Source organism: Cynocephalus volans, chromosome 12, assembly GCF_027409185.1.
Source record: "Cynocephalus volans isolate mCynVol1 chromosome 12, mCynVol1.pri, whole genome shotgun sequence".
In the NCBI taxonomy this organism is placed as follows: Eukaryota; Metazoa; Chordata; class Mammalia; order Dermoptera; family Cynocephalidae; genus Cynocephalus; species Cynocephalus volans.
The window spans coordinates 6,805,398-6,828,779 of NC_084471.1; the positions used below are offsets into that span (position 1 = coordinate 6,805,398).

At 53.0% G+C, this 23,382-nt stretch overlaps 1 protein-coding gene across 2 annotated transcripts in view; it reads right to left on the bottom strand.

The window, feature by feature from the left end:
* Window positions 1–23,382, bottom strand: part of PARVB (parvin beta) — a 102,910-nt gene that overhangs the window by 19,753 nt on the left and 59,775 nt on the right. For both annotated transcript variants that reach the window (XM_063076385.1, XM_063076386.1), the window contains 5 exons: window positions 16,757–16,859; window positions 12,170–12,310; window positions 10,810–10,925; window positions 7,143–7,201; window positions 4,213–4,232 (listed from right to left, as the gene is read on the bottom strand). In XM_063076385.1, the coding sequence (XP_062932455.1) occupies window positions 4,213–4,232; window positions 7,143–7,201; window positions 10,810–10,925; window positions 12,170–12,310; window positions 16,757–16,859 (439 nt within the window). The remainder of the gene's footprint in view (window positions 1–4,212; window positions 4,233–7,142; window positions 7,202–10,809; window positions 10,926–12,169; window positions 12,311–16,756; window positions 16,860–23,382) is intronic.

Here is a 23,382-nt window from a genome sequence, read left to right on the forward strand (position 1 = left end):
CTTTGCTGCACCCCTGTGTTGTGCTCGGCCTTGGAAATAAAATCAATCTGGGTTCAAACATAGTTGCTCAATTTAAAATCTCACGATGTGAGGCGAGTCGCTTCCCTCTCCAAACCCATTCCTCCTCTGTAAAGAGAGAGTACTGCGTGTCCCCACCTCAACCCTGTGCAAGGATGAACCAGGCACTGAAAGAAGTGATGAGCAGACTGCCCGCCGGGCACATCAGGTCCTCAGTGCTCCCTCATCCTGCCCCCAGCCGACTTCCTGGGGCCATCACAGACATAAACAAGGATAGCCCTGCTGTTGAGAGGGGCACAGGTGGGGGGGGGGTCTGAGGAAGGGGTAGACTGTGGTGGGACAACCCTGTAAGTGTTGGAAAACAGGAACCCAGAGAAGGGCCAAATCGACCAGAGCGTGCCAGTGTCCACCCAAGTTCAACCCGCAAGAATGCTTAGCCTGGTCCATATAAAGTTGTTTTTGTTTGAGTCAACGTTTCTGAAATTGGAGGGTTTGTCCAAAAGTTCTGAATGTCTGGCTGCTCTGGAAGAACTGGAGGCTGTGGCAACAGCAAGCCTGCTCTCCCCCCCGCCCCAGTGAGCTGCCCATGGGGACGGGGGTGCGGACTCTCCAGTTTGCCCCAGACCCCACCACTCCCCACTGTCACCCAGCACTGAGGCTGAGGGGCAGCTGCGTTTATCACTTTATAATCTAGCTACTTCCCGCTTCCATGTTACTGGCCTGGTGCCTGGAGGCACCTGAGTACCAGGCCCAAGGGCCAGGGGCGGGGGGGCCAAAGAAGGCTCCACAAAGGGCCCCGAAGTTTGAGCCGGGCTTGCTGGGACAAGAAGAGGAGGAAGGGCATTCCAAGAGGAGGGAACAGAAAGTGCAAAGAGAGGTGCGAGAGAGCCCAAAGTAGGTTCAAGAGTGGGGGTGCGGGTGAGGGGGGCTAGCGGGGCTGCACCCTGCCGCGTGGGAGTCGTGGAGGGCACAGTAACCAGGGGTGGTGAGATCGAGCTGGAGTTTTTAGAACAAGCTCGCTGGCAGGAAGGGGGAAAGACAGGATGGGGAGGGGGCAGCTCCCCTTCTCCCCCCATGTCCTGACATTGACCCGACACAGCTTTGGCCTCCGGAAGGGGCTCTGGGCTGGTGGAAGCGGGGGAGACGAAGGGCCCAGCAGAGAGAAGAGGTGAGGGCGAACCTGTTGCCATGGAGATCAGGCTGCAACCTCCCAGCTCCCGGGAGACTCGTTTCCAGGGGAGAGAAAAGCATCCTCGCCCCACCTCTGCCAGGACAGTGACGCTGTCAGGAGGCGGGTGGGACCCTCGGGAGCCCACTCAGCTGCTGGAGTGATGGGGGATGGGGCAGGCTTCTGGGCTCAGTGCGCTCACAGGTGAGGCCGAGGCCGAGAACACGCTCCTGGCAAAGCCAGCGGGCAGCCATGGCCAGGAGGGTCTGCCTGGTGTCTGGAAGCTCCAGGAACGTTTGGTATCTGCTGGTGGGGACTGAGACCCAGGGCTGGCTGCTGTGGGGGGTGCGGGTGGAGGAAGAGACGGTCCCCACCCACAGGGCGCTTCCAGTGCAAGGAGCTGTGTGTGAAGGGAGAGGGGGAAGGGCGGCGGGTGCCCTGGAAATTTCACTGGCGCCACTGTCTGCCAGGTACATGGAGGCTTATGTGTGTAAACACTGACGCAGGAAAGACAAGCCAAGAACCCCTGAGAGCAGAGAGCGCTCTTCAGTGTGAAAGATGATTACAGGCATATAAGTAAGGCAGGTGGGGGTAGGAGAGCCAGCGGGTGCTAGTTTGGGGCAGCAGGGTAGGGAGGGCCTCCCTGATAAGTGACATTTGAGCCAAGAGCCAGAAGAACTGAAGGCATGAGCCATGGAGTAATCTAGAGGGAGAGCATTTCAGGCAGAGGGTGGTGGAAGCGGGAGTGCTCTTGGGTGTTCTCAGAATGGTGAGGGAGCCGCAAGGCTGGGCCAGATGCGAGGTGAGAACAAGAGGCCAGAGAGGAGGTGCATGGTGTCCAGAGGGGTGGTCTGAGAGGCTCTTAGAGGCCACTGTATGGGCTGCGAGCAGAACAGGGACGTGATGAGGGGGCTTTAGGAAGCACCACCCCAACAATTGTGCAGGGGAGCAGCCAGCAGGGGCATCGGACACCAGCATGCCCAGGGGGAAGCAGCACCTGGAGGACCCAGGCAGGGCAGTGGGCTAGAGGGCGGCTGCAGGAGGTGAGCGTGGGACAAGACAGACCACTGCTCCCACGGGGAGGTGCTGGCCAGAAGCCCAGCTGCGCCCGAGGTGGCCGGGCTGGGGACCAGGAGGCTTCGGAGCTTGCGTCAGCAGAGGCAGGGAGGCCGGGGGTGGAACTAATTGCCTGTCACCGCTAACAGCCTGTGTGCACCTCATATGCACAGTGTGGAAAGCCCAGGAGGTACTGAGAACAACCGCACAGACCTCTCATTGTCCCACCATCCCCCCAGCGGCAGCTGAGTCCCCTTTTCACATTGTGACATGCGGCTCTTACCTAGGGGTCACTGCCCTGAGTACCAGACCCCAGAGGGGCTCTTCCTCCCTTGGACCATGGGATGCAACACACAGCCCCAGGCGCATGAGCCCCCCCGCCCACCACAGAACCGATTCTCTTTAAATTCCCTAAACCTCAGACTAGACAGAGTAACACCTCTGCAGAAAACCGGGAACAACACTGAAAACCCTCTCTTCATCCATATCTGTACAATCCCAAGGGGCCTGAGCCGCTTCTGTGCAGAAAGGATGGAGAGGAGGTGCCATAGAGCTGCACTATGTCCCCAAACTGGGCCTCCTCCTAGACACAGACAGAGTGACGATGCCCGCTGGCTCCACTGGGGCATCCCACGCCCGGCCCCGTGACCCCACTGTCTGCTCCCTCAGCAACTGTAAACGGGAGGTGTCCCTTTTTCTTCCTTTATTTGTTTATTAGTAATAAAGTCATTAAAAAGAACTGAATTGCTCCTTAAAAAAATAAATAGTGAAGGCCTGTGAATTTTCCCAGCACAGCTTAAGGTCTACTAAAGAAAGCTTAGGGGACACATAATCGCTGCATTTTCTTGAGTTCAAGAGCCTTCAGAACTTAAGGGCTGCAAGCCCTCTTCAGATGAAAGTAACAGTGGTGTCGCAGCCTGTGGCCAAGCCAGCCTGCCCCCGTGGTAGAGGACTCATGGGGTGTCACCCTCCACCCAGAGGCCCCTGAAGCAACAGGGACCAACTCCGGGTTGGCAGGCTTGAGGACAGCAGGGAAGCTTCTATTTGGCTTTCACTTTCCTTCTAACAGCTGCCCCCCGTCCCCTCCCCCCACTGCAGAACACAGACAGTATCTGGGGGTCGAGTGCTTTGTTTTGAAATATTCCTCGAGGCAGACAGCCTGGCTGTGGCTCTGGGGCTTCCCATCTCTGAGGGTTTAAGTGCTGCCACTAGCTGCTGGTCCCTTTGTCCCCCCCCCCCCTCGCTGAGATGAAGATGGAGTCGTGGGCTTTAATGGGGTAAGAGGGAGTGATCATCTCCCTGTTTGGGAACAGCTGTGGAAAACTAGCAGAAATAACCGCCCCACACAGAGCGCCAGGCCCTGGGCAAGCAGCACACATGTGATCATGTCACTCAGTCCTCTCAACGACCCCGCCAGATCCTGGCAGAACCTCCTACTGTCCCATTTCACAGATGGGCAGCAGAGCAGGACAGGCCAAAGGCCACCAGCTGGACAACGGCCGTGGCCACCAACACTAAGGAAGTCTGTTAAGCAGAGCTTCTCAGGTGGAAGATGTGTGTATGAAGGTTCACCTGCAGGGAGCGTCTCTCCCGGCTAATCAGGCTCTGCGTGGGCCCAGGCCACCTCCCTCCTGTCATCTTCTTTCCCTCCTGCTCTGGCTCCCGACAGTGAGAGTGAGAGCGTGCCCCAGACACTGCCCGCTGCTCCTTCCGCCCGTGCAGGCTTCTGCCTCGCTCTTCTTAGCACCACCCAGCCCCTTGCAGCTCTGAGAAGCAAAGTCACGAGCCTGTAATATGGGGGAAGGGGGCTGCTCATGTTCTCTAGGATTCTAGAGCTCCTGGGAGCAGCGAGGCCCACGTGGGGTCCTGCTTTCCCCACATGACAGCATGAGCGCCCCCAGGAGCCTCCTGGGACAGTCCAATGTGCTGGATCTCAGACTCCCCTTTCCCACCCCCATCCCATTACTTACCAAACCGGCCCATCATCATCCTGCAAACAAGAACACAGAAAGTGGTCAGATGGGTCAGTTTACTAAGGAGCATGACGGAGCACGATGGCTGCCCAGGGCAAGGGCTACTGAGAGCAGCGCAGCCCGCAGTCTGCTTCGTTCTGAGCCACTCGAATTGCAGACGAGGCACTCATGGATAACTGATGTCTGCCCAAGGCAGCTGCAGATCACCATCTTCACCTGCACATTAACCACCCGTTAATGCCACCTGGAGGGGAGGCATTTAAACCTTGAGAGGGACTAACACGGAGAGGACTCCAGTAGGAAGCAGGTCTTCCAGCAGCCATTGAATGGCAAACCTTAAAGAACAGGCTGCAGACTACCCAAGGTTTGCGACGCAGTGAGTGAACACAATGCCCTTTCAGGGACTCACAAAACAAAACAATTCTAAAAAGACCAGGCTCTGATTCCAAGCAAGTGACACTGAAAACATGAAGGACAATGACTATCTTCTTGAAGATTTCCAGAGCATGAGCATACTGTTCTTTTCCACGAGCTACCTTACTGAGAGGCAAAGACATCTTTATTTCACCCCCCACCCAGGCTCAAGTCCTGTGGCTCCACCTTATTTAACAACATTTTCTTGCACACCTACTATGTGCAGACCACGGACATACAGAAGTAAACCCCTCATGGCCCCTGCCCTCAAGACGTCCAGTGGGAAGAGACAAGCATAAGCCATGTAGGAGATGCCACGGGAACTAAAAGCAGCCAAGCATGGAGAGCTTCTTGGAGGGGGTGACCTCACAGGTTCTTCTAGAAAGAGAAATAGGAAGGACACTGAGACTAGTGGGAGGTGGCAGCACTGCCTTAAGAAACTAAATGTGGATCTTTGGGCCACTAAGTGGTTTTCAGCAGACATCCCATGATTTAGATGCCCCATCAGTTCCCCTGCAGTCACGTGGAGGGGAAGGGACAGCAGACAGCAACTGGGAGTCTGGAGACCAGGATAGCATAATGAGCCATGAGAACTGGCCTGGATGTCAGCCTGGAGAAGGGACCGCCCACCTCTCCAGGACCCACCCCCTCTCCCCGGCTCCTGCCAGCAGAGTGACGCTGACCCGGGGCTAGAAAACCCCAACTCCATCCCTTGCTGCTCAGGACTGTCTGGCATCCAGTTGAAACAGCTCCCACTGGAATCTCCCCATCCTGACTTTGGGGCATTCCCCATCCTCCTGAAAACTTCTTTAGGGCCCCGAGGCACTTCCCACATGCTCCTGTGCTGGATATTACATTTCTTCAGATATGGCCTTCCTTGCCAGCCTGATGGCCATCCCTGAGGGAGGGCAACTACATCCCACACAGCTCTCAGCAGCTCTCAGTGCTCTGCACAGGGCCTGGCACACAGAGGACCCTGTGTGTGCTGTTCACTGCTGCTCAGTTGCTGAGGCCATTCTTGCAACCCCTCACTCATTCTCCAATTGTCTCAGGACCATTCTGGTTTTACCCAGGATGACTGCCAAGCTCCCAGCTCCTCCCTGCTGCCCTCTCTCCTGTCCTCCTCACCCGTTGGGAGACTGCAAAAGATGGCCACAGCTTCTTCCCATCACTGCACACTCCCTGCTGCAAAGTGCCTGGGCATCAGGAGGCAGAGTCTGTCTCCCACCTTCTGGTCCAGGATGGCCTGTGACTTGCTTTGACCCACAGAAGTGAGGACATGGGGTAAGCATCCAAGATAAGGTCTCAAGGGCCTGCAGCTGCTCTCCCTCTCTGGGGACCCTGGGGGCTCCATGAGGAGGAAGGACATGTAGGGGAGACCATCTCAGCCTCCCCAGCCCCAGAAGAGCCTTCAGACGTCTGCAGTCACATGAGCAACCCAGGGCAAGACTAGCCAAAGAACCACCCCGCTGAGCCCAGTCCAAATTGCTTGAGCCTCAGAACTGGCAGCAGCAAATGAAACAGCTGTAGTCTTCAGCCACTTGGCTCTGAGGGTGGTTTGTTACAGAATAACAGGCACCTAAGACACCACCCCGAACCCCAAATCTTCCCAAGCTGCTCTCCTACTGCTGAACAGGCCAAACTGCTGCTAAGGGGCTGCTATGCTGGGCACAGAACTGCATTCTCCACCCTCCCCTCCCCCTGTTCTCCTCTCTGTTCCCTTTCACAGGCTTGGAACAGACCTGGAGGCCACCTGCCAGGCTGTGCACATGTGTCAGACCGCACATCGCATCTCTTCAGTTTCCCTGACAGTGCACACACCACAAGTGGATTCCTGTGTCAGCTCCAGTTCTTGAAAGACCATACATGATTGTCTGGCACAGTAATTAGTCACTCTGTGAACTGAGCTGGTGGGTTAGCAGCGATAATCAATTTTTAAATGTTCTGTTTCATTTGAAACAGGTGTAGTCGAGAGGCACAAATGCAGTGGATTTTAAAGATGCTTAACAGGATGTCATAAAGGCTCCTAAAAACCACACACAAAATATACTATTTGATGTGCTATTTTCAATAGATTTAAAGCCTTTCAGACTTCTTGAAACTCACCCTCTGGCTTTCTCTTAGAGAAAAGAGATGGCTCAGCAACGTCTCTCAAAGGAAAGTTCTGGTTTAGACATGCATGTGGCTCCCTCCCTCTACTGGCGCTAATAGAGATGGATAAATGAGCCAGACGACAGATCTTTTTAACCATCCTGAATTCTCCCCTCCCCAACACTCTTAAAGTCCACCTTCTAAAATAAGGAATGAAAAATCCAAAGGCTTTGGATGATAACTCAGCTCAATGTTAAAAACTCTGAAGAAAGTATGTGTAGCAAAGAAAGCCAGGGTGGAAGGCTGCCTGAAAACCTCATCGTAAGACTAAGGAAATGGAGTGGGAAACAGCCCCACAATGCCAGTGTCCCCGGCTCACTCGGGCAGCAGGGCCTGGGAGGGCAGGTGACAGTTCTACTTACTCCGTGGTTGTGGTCAGCTCCTCCAAGACGTGGCTGGAATGCAGCAGGCCTTCCCGCTTCTGAAAACCCCAAAGTAAACAAGTAAGTACACAAAAACCAAGCTGACAGAGATGAGAAGGGCAGACTGGCGGGGTGGTTGAAGCTGCATGTGGATGGCCAGGGGCCAGGAGACCACCTTAGAAAGGAACCACAGGATAAAATCAAGGTGTTGCAGGGTTAAGAAAAATAAAAATATAGACCCTCCTCCCATAACCAGGCACACAGTGCCAGCACCTCGGGGCCCCACCCAAGGGCTCTGGGCTTGGAGTCAGGGACCAGACCCCCCTCCCACAACCAGGCACACTGTGCCATTGCCTCGGGGTCCATCCGGTGACCTGAGGTATGGAGCCAGGGAGTGGACCCCCTTCCCACAACCATGCACACCATGCCAGCACCTTGGGGCCCACCCAGGGACCCAAGGTATGGAGCTGGGGACCAGACACATCCCACAACCAGGCTCACCACCAGCGCCAAGGAGCATGCCAAAAACATCACCTCCGTGTGGGTGGCCCACCACAGCCACCACAGTAACCACAGCTGCTGTGAAAGTGGCTAGATGCCACAACCACCACGCAGATGGTCCGCCAACCACTGGCGTGCATTGACACAAGGAGAGTCACCAGCAGAGATAAAGAAAAGAAGAGGATGTCTCTCTCTAAGAGACAAAGCCCATTTCAGGGTGACAGAAGAAGCATCTGCTCTATGACAATATTGGGGGACCTGATCACACCTCTCAGCACTGGACAGATCATCTAGGCAGCAAATTGACAGAGTAACCATTATCCTTTCAGAAGGAGAGAAGAAACCGAGGGTAATTAGAGGGGGGAGGGGGAGGGAGAGCAGAATAGGGAGAGGCTGGACAAGGGGCATAAAGTATAATTGTGATTTGTAACAATATATATGCTAGTGATATTGATTTGATCAACGTATCTCAATGTTCAACCCCCAAAATATGTATAATCAATTTTGAATCAATAAATAAAATAAATTTAAAATAAATAAATGAATGAATGAATAAATAAAATAAAAATAAAAATATAAAATAAAAATTTAAAAAAGAAGGAGCAACAAGAGAATGAAGGGTCGTGCTGAATGCCCGCCAGTGACTACAAGGGGTGACCCTTTCAGAGGCTGCAACCTGTCCCCAAACTTCTCCCACACCCTCCATTCTCCACATTGCACTGAGAGTCGGCACCTGTGTGGGCCTCAGGAGGAGCACCCCAGCTCAGGCTTCCCCAGAGGGATCCTCTGCGTCCCAGCTGGGAGAGGTGAGGAGTGCAGAGAGAAGGGACACAAATGACAGCAAGGAACACCCAGAGAGAGAACGTGTGCGCACCGTGCTGAGTGGGGTCCCCCAGACCCTCCAAGTGGGGTCTGCCCTGGAAATAGAATCTTTGCAGATACTCGTTAAGAGGAGGCCATGAGGGGCTACGGTGGGCTCTACTAAATCCAGTATGACTAGTGTTGTTATTAGAAGAGAAAACAGACACAGAAACAGAGAGAAGAGGCCACGGGATGACAGACGCAGGGATCACAGTGATGCTGCCACAAGCCAAGGAATGCCAAGGACGGACGGCCAGAAAGAGAAGCAGAAAGAGGCAGGAAGGACCTTCTCCTGGAGACTTCAGAGGGAGCACGGCCCTGCCAACCCCTTGATTTCTGACTTCAGGCCTCCATAATTGTGAGGGAATATTTGTGTCTGCTGTTTCAAGCCACCCAGTGTGAGGTTCTTTGTGCAGCAGCCCTGGGAAACTAGCACAGTGTGTGATGTGCTTCTCCCGGAGCCCAGCAGGTGTAGAGAGACAACGATGGGGGTGGGGGGAGGAGGCCACATGTCACAGGAGCTTTGGGTGGAGCTCAGTGGCCAGATAAGGCAACCACCAACGCAGGCCCCTACACAAACACCCCAAGGGACCGGAGCTCACTTCCTGCCGAGGCAGCCCACGGTGGACACCATCCAAGCGTGGCCTCCGGGGGACTCTCGGGGCTGGTTCTTGCTCATGAACAACCGCAGTTGGGTGACCATCAGCTTCCTCATGCTGTCATCCTGACAGAGTCTCTGGAGAGCCCACTGGGGAAGGTCCAGAGACCTTTGTGGGCTTAGTCACATGCTAAACATGCACTAGCCCGGGTCTAGGTATCAGAGACAGGAAGCTGAATGTTTCAGAGGCTTGTGGTATAGTCTCAATCTTATGGGAGAAATGATGGCAGCTCAGAGAAATCAAGCGGTCTGCCCAAGGCCAGGCAGCCAGGTAGCAAACCAGGCCTTTGCCCTCATTCCTTCCACCCACGAAATGCCACATTCCCTGTGTCACCCCATCTCGGATGAGGTAACTAGTTACCTGAGAAAGCCCAGAGGCGGAGGGACAGTCTGGGGGACTGCAGGGCAAAAAGCCTTCTCAAGTATGATGTTGGCCCATTCCAGGTGTGGCCCAAAGCACCAGCAAGTGCTTGCCTGGGCCAAACTTTCCACAAACCCAAAAGACTGTCTTGGATCAAAATGCAAGCCTAAAAGGAAATAGCCTGGTCACTCAGGCTGCACAGTGCCTGAGGGGCCCCGCTTCTGACGTAGGTGGGTTTGGGAACCATGTTCCCATGTGTCTTGGAAGCCTTTCTCAGCCAGCTGCCTGTGAGCGAGCATCCAAGACAAGGGGCTGCAGGAAGGGTCCGTGGGTCCTGAGTCACGACCACCAACCACAAACATCCTCCTTAGGAAAGAAACAGGGCGAAGCAGCAGATGACCCTTGCCTGACACCAGAAAGTGGCATTCCCGTCAGGTCAAGCTCCCGGGGTAAAAGCGAGATCATAACAGCTTCAGAAAACACAGGCTCAGGCAAGTCTTTGTGGCCTCAGAGACCACGGGACTGATAAGTTCAAAAACCAGAGCAGAGAGCGGAGCAGGATGTGTCAAGTAATACCAACACCCAGACGTTGGGTTTCAGGCATAACCTCAACTCTCTGGCAGAAGCAGTTGCTCCATTGGGCCTCAAGTGTGTTTTTTCCACATTCAGTGTCCCCACTGGCCCCGCGGAGTGCTTAGTAGGTGCAGAGCAGGTGCTTTGCCCATGATCACAGGACAAAATTGCCCACACAAACCCCCGGCAACATCCGTGCACTGAAATGTAAGGAAAACAGCTCCACCTCCACTAGAAGGTCCCTGAGTCCTGGTTCCATTTCTCCATGTGAATCAAGAGAAATGAACCTAAAAAAAGAGATAATAGGGAACAGTGGCTGCCCTGCAGAGCCAGTGCAGAGAAGCTTTCATTTGGGTGTCTGGTTCATACCGCCCATCCCACCCTCCTCCAGTGACTAATAAGTACATTCAAGGGGATTGAATTCCAACCAGTTGTCTTTGGAGAGAAATGAATATTCTTTTCAAAAATGTGCAAAATTAAACCTCACACCCTCGTGCCTCCGCTTCTGCCTCTTAAATCAATCCCATTGTTCTGCTCTAATCACTTATCTGGACGCCAGAGTGAGACATAAATTTTGTCAAGAGGGAAAAACAGAAGGTAGCCTCTTAGAAGGGAAAAAATAATAATAAAAAGGCAGGACAACGACAGGAGGAAAAAGTTAGGCTGCCTGCCCGGCGGAGTGATGGTCATGCCAACCGCTGGGTCATACTCACCCGCACGACCACCACCTGCACGGTAACGTGCTCGGGGAGGCGGATCGGGGCCCTGAAGTGCACAGCCAGGGCGACGAGCAGGTGAAGTATGGCCACCAGGTTCTTCCCGTGAATCGCTGTGGGCGGGGAGGGAAGGACGGAGCGGCTTAGGACCCGCTTGCACCGGAACCCAAGCCCACGACCAGAACGCTGCGTCCAGACGAGACCGAGAGACAAGGGTGGAACAGGCCGTGGAAAAACTGAGAGAGTCCACGAGCGTCCTGGGTGGGCTGACTTCTAGTTTCTAGTTTTTTCTTTTCTGTTGGCCTCAGGTGACGTGGGCAAGCACTTTTAAAAGCATAATGTTTTTAAAAGCAGTAAATTTGGTGGTGACAGGAGGAGTGAGCAGGGTGCTAAAATTAGCACAAAAGAAGGGACAAATGAAGAAACACAGGTCACGGCCACTTGCCCATCATGATAATGAATGTTATTATCTTTGGCACTGCGAAAGTTCTCCCTCTCTGCAGTCAGCCATCCCAGCGAGGGTGAATGTCGCTCTGCCCGGGGATGTCAGACATTAGCTCCCGCCCTGCCTAAGTCAGTCCCTGGTTACTGTCCCCAGCCCTCTTCTAGCTCTTCCTCAGCACGTGGAGTAGGGCTTGGTTATAATCACCACTTCTGTGTAGGGCTTTACAGAGTACAGAGCATTTGACTGTGAACCCACAGCCCCAGCAGCCCCCAAGGCAGGCTTGGGTTTGTCCAAGGTGTCAACGCCAAGAAACCAAGTCCAGGACCAAGCACCTGGACGTCCCCTGTACAGCCAGGGCTCGGCTCACCAAAGCACGGAGGCCCCTCGTCAGGTGGGGAGAGCTCTGCGGCCACAGCCCGACGGCCCTGCATCGAGGATGGCAGTGGGGGCAGGATGGAGGGGAACCTTCCAGCTCCTCTTGGTTTAGTTCTTCTGGGTTCATGTCTGGGCTAGAGATACTGTGATGTCACATATCCCTCATGTCAGCCCACTCTGTGACACATTTCAAAGGCCAGCAGTTCATTTGGTACTATGGGTATTTGAGGTTGAGTCCCAACAGGAACCCCACAGGGCCTCTTCTGCCTCTCAAAGCCTCCCTGATCCACCCAAGCAGAAACCACCCCTCTCTACTCCAAAGCAGGGAAAAGCAAAAAATCGCAGCGCAGCTGAGTCCCTTTCCTGCAAGCTCCACAGCCTAACTTCCTCCTCCCCTGCCTTGCTCCTCTGCAACGCTGCCTCTCACAGAGCTCCCAAGGCAGCTTTTTAAAATGCAAAGCCTGATGTGATGATGAATGTCGAAAGACAAAGGATGGGGGCTCGCTCCAAACGCTCCCTCCCCCAGCAGCCACTCACAGTCCACGTTCCACCGGAGCGCCCAGCCACGGGGCCGCAGCAGGTCATGCACCGCTTCCAGAACAGTCTGCAGCTTCTGCTTCTGCCCTATTTCAGACTGTGTCACCTCAGCCACATTCAGCTTGCGGTCTGCCAGTTTTTCTGCAGTGAGAAGGACAAGAGCAAAGGGCAGTGTCACAGAAAGCCAGAGGCACTCAGAGACGCCTCAATGAACTGGCCCAAATGAGGTCCCCAAAGGGGAGCAGGTTGTCACTCAACAGTGGGGAAGTTTCGAGGTGTTGAGCCGAGGAACTCTGAGCTTTCAGGTCATTTGTGCTCCTTAGAAAATTACTCCGAATGAAAAGGGGAGATGAGTTAAGGATAAAGCTCTGGGTGTCGCACTTGGGAACATTCTGTACATAGTAAGTCGGAAAAATACTTTAAGATGCAGTTGGGAGGTTACCCGGGAGGGGCAGAGTGGGCCGGGAGGTGAGGACACTGTACAGTGGGTTCCCAGAGGGAAGAGACTTTGATGAAGATAATAAAAAGGGTCTTAAAAGCTGTCCTCTGCCTCCCTACACACAGGCTCCCCTTCTTGTTTCTCTAACATTTTGAAACCACAATGAGAAGTTTGATTAGATGTTCACAGAACTCGTGACTATTTTATTATCAAGAGTGAGCTGGCAGCAATCTAGAGGAGCCAGGACCAGAACTGTCACATCTACTCCAGACTCAGTCACTGAGGCTAACACCCAGCATGGCTGGTGCTCCTTCAACCTCCCTCCGAGCCGGGCAGCCGGGGAGGGCAGCCACCGGCAACCAGCGCTGGACCCCACGCCCATGAAGGGCACCGCGGCAGCCAGGACCTCAGGTTTCCCTCCTAGTCTTTTATTCTAGGACTCGAGTGCTTCCTGGTTCGATGTCCTCTGCAGAACAAGAGCAATGACACAGGCCATCATGAGATAATTCTCTGGGAGGCTGATTACAAAGCAGTTGTCACAGCTCCTGCCACTGTGAGCCTTCCACACAGAGCTGCTGCTGGCCACACCAGCACCGATGGGAGATCATAAAAGCAACCAAGTCCAGGCTGGTCACAAAAGGAGCTTCCATTTCACACGCAAGCCCCAGCACATAGTTCTGTATAAAGCATTTTGGCTGGAAGCTCAGGCTACGTCAACATCCCCCGTGTCCTCTCCCCTCATTTAGAAGAACAGGTTTAGTATTCCCTTCGGGGTAATATAATTATATAGCAATGCCTGCTGGGCTCACGATACCCCTTCGTTCGTCCGTTCATTCATTCATTCACTACAAAATCGTTCCTGAGCACCCACTGTGCGATGGGCACTGTCCTACGTGCTGAACGCAGCACAGAAGTACCTAGTGAGGAGACAGGCACGTAATCTCAGGTCGGGTGATGAGGGCAAGGAGAAAAACGAAGCAGCCAAGAAAACCACAGCCTGCAGGGAACGGAAGTGATTCCTGATTATACATTTGGTTTCCCTCCATCTGTATCTAATAGGTCCTAGCTGAATAATCCACAGCTCTCTGTCTGTATGAGCACCCTGAAAGAAACACAGCAAGCAGGTCCCACGTGTGTTCAACCACCAAGGACAGGGCAGAGCAGGAGCCCTTGGGGAAGGAAGAAGCGGGAGGGAGAGCCAGGTGGCCCAAGAGCCTAGCCCGCAAGGGAGACAGGGAGCCCAGCACACCCCTGCTGTCCCCCTGCCATCAGCCAACCCTGCAGATTGAACACAGCATGTCACCTGGGGTGGAGGAGAAGTCAACAGAGCTAGGGCTGCCATAACTAAGTACCACACACTGGGTGGCTTAAACAACAGAAATTTATTGTCTCATAGTCCTGCAGACTAGAAGTCCAAGATCAAGGTGTCAGCAGGGCTGGTTTCTTCTGGGGTCTTTCTCCTTGGCTTGTATGTGGCTGTCTCTTCCCTGTGTCTTCACTTGGTCTCCCCTCTCTGGGTGTCTGTGTCTTAACCATTTCTTCTTATGAGGACCCCAGTCATATTGAATTAGGACCTACCCATATGACCTCATTTTAATTTAATTACCTCTTTAAAGCCCCTATCTCCAAATACACTGAGGGTTGGGACTTCAACAGATGAGTTGGGGCAGGGGGAGACAATTCAACCCATAACAGAGACCAAGGAGACTGGCTGTGTGAGGTGTTGCCTTAGGCTGGGTCTTGGGTGACTCTCCCATGTGGCAGAGAATAAGGTACCTGGCTGCCCACAAGCCCAGCTGTCACATTGCCCACCGATGGGGCTGCAGGGGCAGCTTGGCGCTTTGCCATGGCCAGGACCCCTGTCTTCCTAGCACAGAAAGAGACAGAGAGAGGCAGGGCTATTGTCAAGTGTGGCAGGTGACCATGCAGGATGGCTAAATGTGAGGCTGTGGAGTCACACGAGGAAGGGACTGACTTAGAGGGGTGTGCCAGTGAGTCAGTGATGGGACAACAGCAGCCCGGGAGCTCCTGCAGCACCCTGCATGGGCACCTTCACTCAGTCCATAGACAGTCTACCTTGAGAGTAACACCACAGACACAGAAGAGCTACACCCACAGAAACCTGGTATGTGACAGAGAATCCAGCAGCTGCTTCCAGAATCTCCTCTCAAGAACAACATGGCCTTACTGGCCAGCCACGTACAAAAAAAATCTTTCACACGACCAGGCAAGATATTTTGATGTTCTGTTGATATCTGAACATTCTCTTTTATTATTCTTTTTTTCAAACAATGTAGTATGTCAAACTACCTGATGTGCAAGAGATTTCAGAATTGCCTTCTAAAGTACTTATGAGATACTCAGACGAGATGGAACAGCAGCTACTCCACAGGTAAGTCTGCCTGCACCAAAGTAAGCCTCATGCTATACCTTACAGATAACAAAATGGATATAGCAGGACTCACTGACAATCAGAACAGCTTCAGGGTAAGTGCTGCACTTGCTGGAGCCAACTGAAGAGGAAACCAAAAGGATGTGCCTTGAGAGGGCAGGATTCCTGCTCTAAAGATGCCCCGGTCATTCTACCCCAAGGAAGGCAATGGAATAGTTTACAGGCAACCATGACAGAGAGGTAGATGCAATTCAGAGCCTGTTCTGTGATGCTGAGAGCCAGATACAGGGTTCCATGGCCACACTGCTAGATATAAGGCTCAGGGACACACTGTTTCAAGTGATGGAGTGGGTGAAGCCACAAGCACATACAAAAGAATCAGAAATAAAAAACGTAAGTAAGCATAACACTCAAATTTGCTTCTGAAAATATCAGGAAGTGTCTGCTGCAGGCAGTGAGCAAAGCACCAACTCCAGAGACTTCTTCAATAAAGGAGCTTCATCACCAACAGCCAAATCTTCAAGTCCAAAACTCGAAGAGGAGTTAAGTCTTTACCATAATTGGTTGCTCTTATAGAGGGAGAAAAGCAGATACCCCAGGGGCAGCTTCCCCATCAGTAGTATCCTTGCAAATAGCATCAGTCAAAGACCTGTGTGCTTCTCTAGACTTCCTGGTTGAAAGTGTCTACCGACTCCAGCATCCGGTTTGGAGACCGTGACAGCAACTGACACCTGACAGTGCCGGGGATGACTGCACCAACACTGCAATGTAACACATCAAAACTCCGACCACTAACACTCTTTATAATAAAACCGGTCATTAAAAAACAAGCTTGATGAACATTTTAGATTTATTCTTGCACCATGGAAGCTTATTCTAAGATGGGGATTCTTGTCTTAGCCAAATACAGATGTTAACTCCTGGCCATTCAGCGTTCAGCCAATAACAAATTCGGAATGCCCTCTCCAGGTGGAGTCATCTGGTGCCACGGCGTTAACGTCATCACGGCTCCACATTTACACCAAAGCCTGGACTCCACAGGCATTTTAACACCAGCAAACCCACACTACTCCCAGGGGCCTCCTCAACCGCTCAGGCCACAAACTCAGCCATCAGCCTCAATTCTTCTGGCAGCTTTAACCTCCAAAATACCTCCCATTCTGCACTTCCACTGTGGTCCGAGCCCCTTCATCCGAGGCCTGGGCTGCTGTCGTGGCATCCTGGTCCATCTCCCAGCTCCAACTCCTGGCCCTCCTGTCCATACTTTCTGCACCCAGAAGCCCAAGTGACCTTCTAAAGTTTCAACTCAAATCATGTCATGGCCCTGCTTAGAGCCTCCACTTGCCTCCTGTCACCTGGAATAAAAGCCTCTGTTTAGCAAGGCCGGACGTGATCTGAGCCTGTCCATCTACTCGGCCTTATCTTATGACCCTTCCTTCCCTCACTGCCACCCCAACACCCACCCCAGCCTCCAACACGGCAGGTTCTTTCTCACCTCCAACTGAAGGAAGCTGTGCACGACCTGCTGCAGCCGCACTGCTGGGCATCACTCAACACCCACAGAGAAAGGATGAGAGGACAGATGACCCTAAAGCCTGGGGGCTGGGAGATGCCAGCTGGGAGGCCTGCACTGTGGCTTTACGTCTATTTCCAGGACAAGCAGCCAATGTCACCATGTAGAGAAGAGCGTGGTCCAGCCCCAGAGCCCTCTGCATAGGATGGGGCAGGACAGAACTGTCCCTTCCCATCCACTCACCCAAGAGCTTCTGCAGCACTTGGCCATCGTACAGGTCCTCTTCCAGCTGCTTCACGATGATTCTCTCCTCCACCAGCACGTCATTGATCCAGCTGAGGAGTACCTGCGGGAGAGCCGGGCGTTACAGCCTCACTCCACCAGCACCATGCAGACCAGGCAATGACCACAGCAAGTGCAGGGACAGACAGCTGCATGACACCATGACAGCCACCCGACCATGGCCTGGTGAGCCGGGGTGGGGGAGCTAAGCTTCTCTCTCTATGGATGGACAGGGTAGAAGGGGAGGGGGCTGAAACACAAGCAGGCTTCACACCCACCCCAGTCTGCCAGGACTTCCCAGGGAACGCCCAAGGATACCCTCGTTAGAGGGCAGTCACTTTGGTGAAACGGGGCCTCTTCCCACCTGGGAACTTGGGTAGGTGGAAAATTCCCAGTAAAAGGGAGTTTTACCCATTTGCCTTGGTATGGAAGGGGGTTAAATTAATAAATGTTAATAATAATGCCCCGCCACGTGGCCCCTGAGAGTAAAGGCAGGCCATAAAATGTCCATCCCCTCCTGTCTGCAAGATCTGCACCACAGTAGTCCCCATCACCCTGAGCCCCAAACTGTAGCAGGAAGGGGACTCCATGTGGCCGTCACTGATGAGCTGGGAGCTCCTACTCTCTGCAGCATTTTTAAAGCAGCTTTATTGAGATAGAAATATACCACACAACTCACCCTTCTAAAGTGTGCGGTTCAGTGGGTTTTAGTATTTCACAAAGTTGTGCACCCATCACCATAATCAATTTCAGAACATTTTCATCACCCCAGAAGAAGCCTGGACCCATGAGCAGGCTCTCCCCATTTCTCCTTCCACCTGCCCCTGCCAACCACTAACCTGTTTTCTGTCCCCACGGATTCATGTTTTCTGAACATTTCACATAGAAGAAATCGTACAATACGTGACCTCTCAGGTCTGGCTCCTTTCACTTGGCATCACGTTCTCAAGGCTCACCCGTGCTGTAGCAGGTGGCAGAGCCTCCTTCCTTCTTATGGCTAAAGAATATTCCACTGTACGGCTGTGTCACATTTTATTATCCACTTAGCAGTGGGTGGACATTTGGGCTGTCACTACTCTTGGCTATTGGGAGAAATGCTGCTATGAACATTCATGTACAAGTTTCCGTGTGGACGTAGGTTGTTATTTTTCTAGGCCAGCCCTCCTCTTAAGCCTTTTCTCAACAGATTTTCCATTCACTTCACTGGGTGAGATACTTCAGAAGACGATTGCTTCCATTGCGAAAATATCTGTAGAAAAACAGCATTCCCGCTGAACAGCATTCCAGCTGGCCAGTCCTGCTTACGACACTTCTGCTCCACAAAATACAACAGATGCCTGAACAGACGTGATCCATAATACATAGCCCATGGTTTTTCAGTAGAAACAAAACTAATAAAACTATCTAATTGGTCCCAATAACCTCTTAGAAATGGACGTTTACAGCCCCTCTCGGAGACGAGCAGTAGGGACAAATCCAGAATATATCGCTCTCTGTCACTCTTTGGAACAGTTGCAACCTGCAAAATTGGCCACAAAGCAAATTTCTGTGAAGTATATTCTACTTTCCCACTCACTCAAAATTATTTAATCAGACACACAATCCCATGAAGAACAGGAGTAAAAATAAAGGGAGGTTTAAGGAAGAGAGAGGTGCGGTGCTGCGGCTCTCTGATTTTGTCAAGACCATCTCCGAAAGGTCAGGAGGACAGAGCGGGCTCCTCTGCTCCAGCCCTGGGGACAGCACTGGCCAGGAGTCCTGGGGCTGAACCCGAGTCCCCCTCCGCCCACCCGGGGCCCCCACAGCTCCCAGCTGCACCGCCTCCTCGGGATGCCGGCTCCTCTCACACTCCACTGCCTTCCTCCGAGGCCACCTCATGTCCTCCTATGACTTCCAGCACTGTCCCCAACCCAGAAACCTCTAAACGTATGGCCTTCACCTCTGCACATTCCTTCTGCTCGGTGCTCCATGGGCTCCTCTTGCTCCCCAAACCTGCTGCTTTTCCAGGAGGGAAAGAGGACCACCCCAGGACAGCGTCAGGAGCTGGACTTCATCCTGTCACCCCACTTCTGTCCACTTCCTAACTCAGTCCATGTTCCTCTTGTTCAAGCCACTGTCTCTCCCTGGGCCACTGCCACAGGCACCACCCTAGGCCTTGGAGATATGAAGAAAGCTGACCTGGTCTGTGTTATGCAGGGAAGGGCACATGCATGAAGGGGGCACATGGCAGGGCACTGGGAGCCAGGCCACCTCATCTTCCCATGGCTACTAGAAAGAGCTGGTCCCTACTGCACTGGGTCAGACCGCATGCTTTCAAGGGCCTATGAGGATGTTCCACACAGCACATCTCTGTCACCTCTATTCTGTTTCTAACCACTCTCCTCCTTGCTCACTAGGCTCCAGCCACTGCCCTTCTCACTGGTCCTTAAATGTGCCAAGCATGTGCATACCACAGGACCTTTGCACCTGCTTTGGCTCTGTTCTCCCAGGTACCGACACACAGGTCCCTGCTCAAATGCCACCTCCATGACCACCTCACCTGAAATGGACGGTGGGGTTGTTGGGAAGGTGGGGTCTCTGATTCCTGTTTTAGTTTTCTTCAAAGCACTCACAGCCATCGGATCACATATTCACCCATCCCTGTCCTACCTGTCTTCCCAGATGGACTGTTAGCTCCATGTACATTGGGTGTTTGTTTTGCTCAGTGCCATATCCCCAGCGGCTAAAACAGGAACAGACCTATGGAAGGGGCTCAAACAAACTGCAGAACTGCCTAGAGACTTTCTAGAAAGGTCTGGAAAGTCTAGAACATTTGTTTCTAGAACGTGGTTCCAGAGGCTTCCTTGCCCAAGCATAGTCCTGTTAGAAAACACACAAAGGACCATGTTTCTGCTATAAGGAAACTAAACACAACACACACACACACACACACACACACACACACACACACACACACATCTGGATCTCTAACTCAGTCCAAGCCCAAACACAAAAATAACAAACACGATGGGATTAAAATCGAATTGCACGGAGAAGGCCGGAGCAGCCAGCGCTGTGGAGCAAACGTGGTCACTGCCCCCCAGGGGTGCAGCTTACTCCTGGTACCACAAGTCACCCTGCCGTGGTGCACCCCAGGATACCCATCTTCATCCTCTCTTTCACAAAAGACTTTTTAAAGATAGCACCAGCCATCATTTTCAGGAAGGTACTCATTTGTAAACCCCGAATCCTGTGGGCAAATGTCCAGGACGCACATTAATTATGTCCTGGACATGGCACTCTATGCTTTATGGGCTTGCTTTAACCAGAAAAAAATCACCTTTCCTTTAGTTCCTTCTGAATTATACTCAGGATCTGCAGTCTGTCTCCCCCAGAGCTTTGACAGTTATATTCTAATCATGTCCAATCAGAGTGGTGGCCACTGAACTCACCGAGGACGAGGGCTTCTTGCAGGAGGCGATGTGGCCTGTGGGGCCAGAGGGCCTCCTGGGGCATCTCCATGCGGCTCTAATAGCACCGACTTCAACCCAGAGGGTTTTCTCCATGCAGCTGACTTTTTAGAAAACAGAACCTAAAGACCAGGGAGAGTCTTGTCCACCAAACTGGGAAACGAGACGTGAAGTTTGGTCTTAGGGAGAAATGCACACTCCGATGTGGTGCCTGCTGTTGACCAACGTGCCGAGGAAGTGTTGGGTGGTTTTTCCCCAACACCAAATACATTGTTCTACGAGCAGTTCACTGGTTCTCCAACACCAACTGGGCATCCTACAATTCAATTCAATCCTGACACTAACTAGCAGGAGTTAGACCCCAGGTTAAGAGCTCAGTCCCTCAAAACTGGCCCCACTGCAGATGCCAGCCGCAAACGGGGTCCTCAGGCTACCGGCACTTCTGCCCAGCTGACTGCAAGCAGGGCTGTCTGCCTTAGGCTTAATAATTTGGTCGAAGGACTCATTGAACTCAGGAAAACACTTTACTTAGGATTACCAGTTTACAATAAAGGACAGAACTCAGGAACAGCTTCATGGGAAGAGACGCACAGGTATGGGGAGGGGTGCGGCGCTTCCATGCCCCTTCCGGGCACGACCCCCACCCAGCGCCTTCGTGTGTTCATCAGCTCGCATCTTCTTTGAACCTTGTGTTTGGGGTGTTCATGGAAGACTCATTACAGAGGCATGATCAGGTAAGTCACTGGCCACTGGTGATCAACTCAATCTCCAGCCCTTCTCCCCTCCCCAGAGGTGGGGGGGTGAGGGGAAGGCCTGATGTTCCAACCCTCTCATCAGGTGGCCGGTTCCTCTGGGACCAGCTCCATTCTGAGTCCCCCTCATTAGCACAAACTTAGGCACAGTCAAAACGGGCTTGCTGTGAAAACAAAAGACCAAAACAACCCACGAAAGTTCCCATCACTTGGGAACTTCCAAGGGTTTTAGGTACTCTGTGCCAGGAACCCGGGACCCAGAGCACATACAGATGTTTTATTATACCACGGCTGTGAAGGCCCTTCTCTGGCTATTCATTCTGGGGAGCACAGGAATCGCCAGTCCCTCTTTCGGGACTCATTAAAAACACAACATATCTCATCCGTAAACCTCCATCTGCCCGCGCAGCACTCGCTGTGTACCCATAAGTAATTCAGCGGAGAACACAAGAGAAAATGACACAGGAAGAAACACCAGCAGAGGCAACTTCGGCACACGCCTTTCTGGCTCTTGACCCCGCAGGGCCCAAGTGCTGGTTTTTAAATCTGCACCGCAGACCTGCCAGTCTATCTCCATCCCCATGTGCCCTGTTCCCACTCCTGTTCCAACAGAAATGACAGCAATAGCATGGGACCATGTGCACGATCCACACAACACCTCAAGGTAGTTGTTATTATTCTACCTCTTTAATTTGAGTAGGGATTTGCATCTAGGAATCCAACCCCAGAGCCCACCTCCACTCCGTAACACTACATCATAAGCAACAGATGCTCAAAGATGATGTTTGAATGGCCAGCCTCGTTCTCCATGCCTAGCTTAGCCAGAGCCAAGGATTTTTTTTACAGGAGCAGAGAGAAGCTCAGTTTTTTAAACAGCAACAGTCCTGAGGCAGCAGGGCTCAGAGGGGGAAACCTACAGGGGGAGACAGGACAGGCGACCCCAACAAAGAGAAAAGTGCAGATGACAGAGAACAGAAAAAGGGGAAACGAGGGGACCAACCAGGCTTCCCGGAAAGTGTCTGGTTTCAAGATTGGGATGTGGCCACAGGTGACGGCCACACTCACCATGTCCTCCCAGCCTGGCCTGGCTGTCCCCTGACCCACACAGGCCGGCATGCCATACACACTGTGCACTAAACACCTCTGCTCTGGATCAAATCTGTACAAGGAACCACAGGGAGAACGTCTCGGCCGGGGCCTGCTCAATCTGCTCCACTAGAAGCTTGGAGAGTTACCGTCTACAGCACACCAGGGTGTTCTGAGAAGCAGTTAGATTCACGCAGCGAGCGCGGATGAAGGCGTTTTGTCTGAACCGCCCTGACTGGCGTGGGCGCCCCTGGTTCCTCAGGTGTGCTCCTGGGACCATCTGCGTCAGCATTCCATTCACAAGCTCTCCCCACCATTGCCCCGTCCTCCCAGAGCCCCCTTCCCCAAGATCTGGATCCTGTAGGTCTGGAGTGGGATAAAAAGACACCCGTCTTATCTTTAAGCTGCATGCCCCCTGGGGTGACCTTGATGTAAGTCTCCCGATGGTGCTGCTGACACAAGCCCTCCTTCGTTCCCTCACTACCCAGCAAGTGTGACTTACTGCCAGGCCCCTGGCATTCAGCTGTTATGTGCTGGGGAGGCAGGAGGGAGGGACGGTGCGTGACAAAGGTGAAAACAGGTCCAGGCAGCAACAAGCCCAGGAAAGAAAAAGCAACCAGGGTGAGGAGGTAAAGGGCCAGAGTGGCACGGGTGGAGGAAATAAGTCTCTCAGGAGGAAACATCAAGAGAAAACCAAGAGCAGCAGGGAAGAGAGCTCCAGGCAGGGGGCTTTGCAAGTGCGAAGGCCAGTTTCATGGTAAAGAATCTCACTTGCCCAAGGAGAGGTCTGGCTGTGCCCTGGGCTCCTGGGAAGTGATCCCTAAGCCCCCAGAATGTCCTGCCTGGTAGAGCATCTTTGTTTAGCTGGGGGCCTTGAGCCAGCCACAGCGTGACACCGTGACTCAGGGTAGGGGGTTGGGGCCATGCTGTGACAGTCAACCCTGCAGGGGCTGGAGCCTGAGCTCAGCCTGTGGACAGTCAGCTGTGCCCATGTGAAGAAGCCCCAATAAGAACGCTGGACACTTAGGCTCAGGTGACTTCCCTAGCCGGCGACACTCCATGCATGTTGTCACACATCATCCCCAGGAGAGTGACGCCGCCCACAACTCCACAGTGAGAGGACAACAGAAGCCCCACCTCAGAATCTTCCTCCACTCTGCCCACGTGCTCCTTCCCCTGGCTGATGCCATTCTGTGTCCCTTCACCATCATATACCGTAACTGAGCACAACAGCTTTTAGTGAGTTCTGGGAGGGCCTCCAGCGAATTATCAAAGCTAAGAGTAGTCCTGGAGACCCCCG